Source organism: Pelobates fuscus, chromosome 1 (assembly GCF_036172605.1).
Source record: "Pelobates fuscus isolate aPelFus1 chromosome 1, aPelFus1.pri, whole genome shotgun sequence".
NCBI lineage: Eukaryota > Metazoa > Chordata > Amphibia > Anura > Pelobatidae > Pelobates > Pelobates fuscus.
This window is the reverse complement of record NC_086317.1, coordinates 251131615-251138583: the sequence shown is the minus strand read 5'-3', so window position 1 is coordinate 251138583 and position 6969 is coordinate 251131615. Positions and strand designations below refer to the sequence as shown.

At 40.6% G+C, this 6969-nt stretch overlaps 1 protein-coding gene across 2 annotated transcripts; it reads left to right on the top strand.

Annotated features, from left to right (window-relative positions):
- The first annotated feature begins 409 nt into the window (after positions 1–409).
- SMIM12 (small integral membrane protein 12) lies at positions 410–4658 on the top strand. Of its 2 annotated transcripts, none has more exons than XM_063444552.1 (2): positions 410–510; positions 3865–4658. In XM_063444552.1, exon 2 carries the CDS (start codon positions 3961–3963, stop codon positions 4234–4236), a length of 276 nt encoding a protein of 91 aa, XP_063300622.1. In that variant the 5' UTR covers positions 410–510; positions 3865–3960; the 3' UTR covers positions 4237–4658. The 2 variants fall into 2 exon arrangements, with proteins under 2 accessions (XP_063300622.1, XP_063300623.1); XM_063444553.1 differs by having other exon boundaries at positions 411–506.
- The last annotated feature ends 2311 nt before the right edge of the window (positions 4659–6969 follow it).

Below are 6969 nucleotides of genomic sequence, written 5' to 3'. Positions count from 1 at the left end.
ATGGAAAGTTTGATCTTAAAAGCCATGTCAAATGTTCGGGGTTGGGGGAAGTAGAATTTGTCTCCCCAGTATACTTCCAGTTCCTAAACCCACATAAATCATATATTTTGAGAGACACAGCTCCTTGTTCACCTTTTAACCTTCAAATGTAATCATAGAAAGACATGTATTGTAACCCTATATTCTAAATCTTTAGATTACTATTAATAATCTTACTCGGCAAACAATTTTCACTTTAATCACTTGCGTTAGCAACTAAATCTACAACAATACGAAAGCAAGTACTGTGTGCTGTAACAGCATGCTATATTCAGACTGGCCAGTCAGTGGCAGTACCCTACAAGAACGAGCTTTACCAAAGTAATGGACAGGAAGATAAGCCAATCAGATTACGTTATGCCTGAAGTTTACACCAATGAGCCGCACCGTAACAAGGCCCAAAGTAACCAGGAAGTAGTCACAGCGTGGCATTGAGAGTGAATATTGAGTTTACCAATGTCACTGCGGTAGGTAAGTTCGGAAAGTACTCGTGCATATAATCATCAGAGAGCTGCCTGACTGAATGATTTACAGTAGCTGACAGTGGGGCTGATTGTTCAAGCTGCAGGCATCATCATCATACATACTGTGAGTGCCAAACTGGTCATTTCAGAGTGCCAGTGGGGGTTCAATGTCCTCTTACTAGTGCAGTGAGTACAACAACTGCAATGTGTTTACAGAGATCTGTGTGAAATTAGTTTTGTTTCCCAACCCTTTTTGCTGACTCAAAGTAGAAGCAGAGGTTTACGTATTGCTTATTTGGGGCTACAATGGCACATGGGCATTATTCTCAGTCTCACTAGAGGCTTCTGCCAATGTTAAAGTTGCTGCCAAGGTATTAATCTTTATATGGAACCAATAGAAGTGTCGATAGCTCGGTTTTCATCCCAAAAGGAATGCCAGTGCAGATGGTGGAGACACTGAATGGCAGTATGGCACACTGTGCAGCACTGCCCCAAGAAGCACCTCTACAGCCATCTGAGGAGTGGCCAATGGAGGTAACCCTATGCTGTAATGTAAACACTGCATTTTCTCTGAAAATACATTGTTTACTGCAAAAGCCTGAATGGAATGATTCTACTTACCAGAATAAATACAATAAGCTGTAGTTGTTCTGATGACTATAGTGTCCCTCTAATGAGAGACTCATTGGCAAGTACTGCATTTATAGGAACTTTGAAGGTCAATATTTGTATTTTTTAAAATCTACTCCAGAATTTATTTTTGAGAATATCGTATTGGGCCGATTAATGGGCCTAGTGCAGAGGTAGGCAACCTACGGCACTAGTGCCATGCACGGCACTCGAGGTGTCTTTGCATGGCACTCGAGGCTGCTAGAGACAAATAGGCTCTGGCCTATCAGGAGTCCCAGTAAAACTTCAAATATCTGCTTATCCGAAAAGGTGGTGAAGGACAATCCTCAATTTATGTATTGCAGCACATAGAGTAAGTGATCTCAGATCACTTCCTCCCAGCACTTGTGAATAGGAATCCACACTGTAGTAGAGCAGCCTGCAGTTGCTGTTGCAGCTCCTGTCCTTGACATGTACCTGGCCGGTCTGGTCCCCACTGGAACCCAGGGAAGCCACCCACATTGCTAGATATACACAGAAATGCAGAATAACCCTCCCCTCATACAAATAGTACGGACAGCCCACACACAAACATACACATAATCTGCACAAACGCAACACCACTAACAATCCACATACATGCACACAACCCCACATGCAGTCTCTCACATGCAATACCTCAAACAGCCCCCACACACACTACCAAACACACAATGTGACATATCCATTCACACAATTCCACAAGCAGCCCCCATACACAACTCACATTCATATGTATCATACACAATACCATAAACTACTTATGAACATATACAATAAAATAGCTAATATACGCAGGGCCGTCTTTAACGTGGGGCAAACTGGGCAGCTGCACCGTGAGCCCCGCTTGCCTCAACTATTTCTTACCCCCGGCCGGTAATCCACACAATAAGGAGGCCCACCGGGTGGCCTGTGCACAAAGGGCCACCCGGTGGGCTTCTGTCAGCAGGGTCCTGGTGGCGCACTGAGGCGCTTTAACAGCGCGAGCAGGCCCCTTGCTTTTTGGCAACAGGCTGGGAGGAAGTGACGGCCGTGCATCACTTCCTCCCACAAAGAGAGGAGCGCGCGGGAAAGAAGAGTAGGCAGACTGGAGGCGGGCTGGCCGAGAGAGCCAGACCCCAACTCCCAACACCTTCAGCCACCAGCAGGTAAGGTAGGAAACTGGAGGGTGGGTTTAAAAGTGTAATTTTTGTGTGTGTCAGTATATCTGTGTGTGTGTATGTCTGTGTCAGTATGTCTGTCAGTGTGTGTGTTAGTATGTCTGTGTGTGTCGGTATGTGTGTGTCGGTATATCTGTGTGTGTCAGTAGGTCAGTGTGTGTGTGTCAGCATGTCTGTGTCAGTATGTCTGTGTGTCAGTATATCTGTGTGCGTCAGTATGTTTGCGTGGCAGTATATCTGTGTGTGTGTGTGTTAGTATGTCTGTGTGTGTGTGTCAGTAAATCTGTGTCAGTATATCTGTGTGTGTATGTCAGTATGTCTGTGTGTGTTTCAGTGTGTATATATCTCTGTGTGCGTGTATATGTGCATACATCTCAGCATTCACACACTAACACTACACACAAATACACCCCTACATTCAAATTTCAACACTACGTACAAACACATGTCTGTGTTACACACCAAAATTATATGTAAATACACCCCTGAATTCAAAAACCAACACTACACAAATACATGCTTGCAGTCACGCCAACACCACATATTCCATACAAAAACCTGTTTACATTCGAACACACAAAAACCGCTTAGTGCTAAGACCTGGAAACATGGGTAAATGGTAGAGGCCCAGCTGTCAATGCATTACTGGAGTTGCACGACAGATGGGGATCTACCTTTTAATCACTCGTGCAACAGAGAGGCCCAAAACAATTCTTGCACCTCTCTACTTTAGGTCCGCCACTGCGTTGAGGTGGAGGACGTGATTGCACGCCTGGGGAGGGGGGACAGGTTCCAGGGGGCCCCAAAAAAATTATTTGCCCAGGGTCCAGTCAATATTAAAGACGGCCCTGCATATATGCACAAATACAACGATACAAAGCAATTACAGTAAAAATAACACAAGCAGGATATGGCAGCATACACACCTCATTTTTTTAAAAAATAGGACCGGCACGCTACGGGACATCACAATCCTATATCGGCACAGTGCTGCTAAAAGGTTGCCTACCCCTGGCCTAGTGAGTCTGAATTGTTGCAAATCGTAAAGTACTGTCAGTCCATCTCCATTTGGGATGTTCACTGCAAAACTGATTGTCAAATACAATGAACTTGTTTGAGCAGGGCCCTCTTCGCCTCTGGTTTCTGGCAACATTTACTTTGTATGTCAGTACTTTTAATTTTTATTTTTTTTTTGTAATCCCCAATGTATAATTGTGAAGCGCTGCACTACTTGTGAGCGCATATTGTATAGCACTGTAGTACACTAGACTGTTAATGTTCCATTTCCTTACATGGTAATTTTTTTTAAAGTAACTTTTTTCATCTCCATTATTCTCTCTGTAATGGATATGCTAATTTACAGTAAGCATGCTCTGTTACAACAAAAATAAGTTTGTTTCTGATATGTTAGAAATATGTTTTGCATGTCCTGTATTGGTTCAGCTAACAAAGTTATGTGTCTCCAATTTGCTTTTGTTTTGATCTAAAATGCTTAAGTATTTCAGTTGCATGTGAAAAGTATAGTAAAAAATCTCATCTCTTTATAATTTTAGGTTCCATTTATGAATTGTCATCATTTGTGATATTGATCCAAATTCTGTGAAGTATACTCATTTGAATGTTCCTCCTCTTGTGACTTGTTAGGCACCATGTGGCCTGTGATATGGGCAGCAGCCAGGACTTATGCTCCTTATATTACTTTTCCAGTGGCACTTGTAGTGGGAGCAGTAGGATATCAGATGGAATGGTTCATTCGTGGGACCCCAAAACAGATTGTGGAAGAACAAAGTATCTTGGAAAGGAGAGAAGAGAGGGCCCTGCAAGAGGCTGCTGGAAAAGATCTTACCCAAGTTATTAGTCTTAAAGAAAAATCTGAATTTACCCCAAAAGCTGTTCTGAACCGCAACCGACAGGAGAAAAGTTAAAATTGAAATATTTAACAGCATCTTTAATTTGATTGAAAATGTAGCACAGGCAACTCATCCAAATGTCTGTACAACTAATCTCTCGGCATGATGTAATTTCTGCACCCTTTAGCCACATCTGGGGTAATTCCTAGCGGTTCCCAAACTTGACTGGACCATAAAACTCAGAGGATTTTGTGCACATGGAATATCTGATAAAGACACAAGTGGCTATCACAGAACACCTATTCTGTCCACATTTGTTCCTTGATGCTGGATCCACATTAACATGAAATATGTCAATTATTTCTTTTTCTAATTTTAGTTTTTGTGTTCCTAGTAACATAATTTTTTGACTTTGACAGTGTGTTTGTGATTGCCTGTCCATGCAATTTTACTATGGGTCTACCATGTTCTGAATAAACATAAAGATTTATGATAGACTTCCTTTTTTTTTTTTTTTTTCTTTAACAAAAATTTTTATTGAGGCACAAGTGTAGTTCTAGAGACTTGTACAGTAGTGACATTAATATAATCAGGCATGTAATGAGTAGACAAGCATCATGGTACAAATAACTGAGCTGAGATTATACATCCAAAGTGATGGGGTTGGACTGGATATGTCACATACAGATCAAGGAGGCCTCATTTTAAAGTAAATAAAAACATGAGAATATAATGAGTAAGAAAACAATAATAAAAACGAAGCCGATGTGCAAACAGAAATCATATACCCAGCTCTATTAACCCTTTTAAGGACGCATGACGGAAATTTTCCGTCATTGCAGCACTCCCCTTAAGGACGCTGGACGGAAAATTTCCGTCATAAATGAAAATTAACCCCTGATTGCCACAATCGCAGCAATCGTGGGGTTAATCTTCCTGTAGTGTGTCTCCCTATCGGAGGCACACTAACACAGGCAGTTTCACTTTCACAGCCCATGTGATCGCTCTGACCGGGAGTCAGAGTGATCACACATGCTGCAGTGAAACCCAATCTGTTTCCCTGCAGCTCCGTGTGAGCTGTGAACAGCAGAGAGACAGATCGGTGCTGATCTGTCTCTGGCTGTAAAAAAAAAGTGTTTGTAGCAAAATCCCACCCCCGCCCCCCCCTCACCTCTTTCAAATAAAATTTAACCCCTTCCCTGCCCTTTGATCACTGCCTGCAGTGATCAAAATACAGATCACTGTATTTCACTGTGATCTGATTTTTTTCTTTTAACCCCTGAGGGTTAACTTTTATTTTTTTTTAATCCTCAGGGGTTAAATGTATTTAATTATTTTAAATATTTTAAAATATTTATTTATTTAGCTAAGGTTACGGTTAGGCTAGTTAGGGGTTAAAAGTAAAAAAAAAAAAACAATAAAAAGTTAAAAAAACTTTTGAAAAGTTTAAACAAAGTTTTAAAATAGTAAAATAAGTTGTTAAATGCTAAATAAAACTTTTTAAAAGTTAAAAAAGGGGGAAAATGCGTATTACCGCTACACTTGGTACAGGCTAGCGAAAAAATTATACCACGGTAAGGTTTCAAATATGCCTTTTGAAACACCCTGGGGTGTCTTCTTTAGGAAATGGTATGCCTTTATGGGGTAGCTGGAATAATTAACCTACAAACACACCTCCAAAGTGGGGTATGTATGGACACAGCGTAAAAATGTAAAGTTTGAAAAAACTTAAATGGCTGTGTCTCAAATGTGCCCCTTCAATGTCCGCATATACCTGGCAAAGGTACATATGGGGGTATTGCTGTGCTCAGATGACACAGCTGAGCAAGATAGGAAGTATTATATAGCTGTAGCACACATAAGGTTTGCAAAATACACAGTACAAACTCACGGTGTGTGTCAAAAAAGCAGAAAAAATGCTTATTACCACTACACTTGGTACAAGCTAGCAGAAAAATGATCCCCCACTAAGGTTCAAAATATGCCTTTTGAAATACCCTGGCATGTCTTCTTTAAGAAATAGTATGCTTTTATGGGATAGTTGGAATATATAGCCTGCTAAAAAACTTCAAAGTGGGGTAACAACACAGCGTAAAAATTCAAAGTTTGACAAAACCTGCAATGGCTGTGTCTGAAATGTGCCCCTTCAACGTCCCCATATAACTGGCAAAGGTACATACGGGGGTATTGCTGTACTCCGACAACATAGCTGAGCAACATATAAAGTATTATAAAGCCGTAGCACACATAAGGTTTGCAAAATATACAGTACAAACTCACTGTGTGTCAAAAAGGCAGGAAAAAAAATGCTTTTTACCACTGCACTTGATACAAGCTAACGGAAAAATTATCCCACGCTAAGGTTCAAAATTTGCCATTTGAAATACCTTTGGGCGTCTTCTTTAAGAAATAGTATGCCTTTTTGGGGTAATTGGAAAAAGCAGCCTGCTAACATATTTAAAAATAGAATACGGACCCATTAAATCTCTCCATGTAAATTCACACGTAAAAACCTGGACTTATCACATCTCTTTCACAGCACTGTAACTTCACAAAATAGTGTCTGGGTCATATATTGGGCATATTGTTTTACTCAGAAGAGGTAACTGAGCATACTTAGGGGGAATTTATGACAGTGGCACTTATCAAATGTAAGAAATACCCAGCGAAAATGCAACATGTATGTAAAAAAAATTAATTTTTTTTTCTCACTACAACATTTTAAATAAATTGGTGGAAACATGGTGGCAAGTTGTATAATATATAAAAAGATATGGAAGGGCTGCGCCAAATAAGGGTAGATAGTCC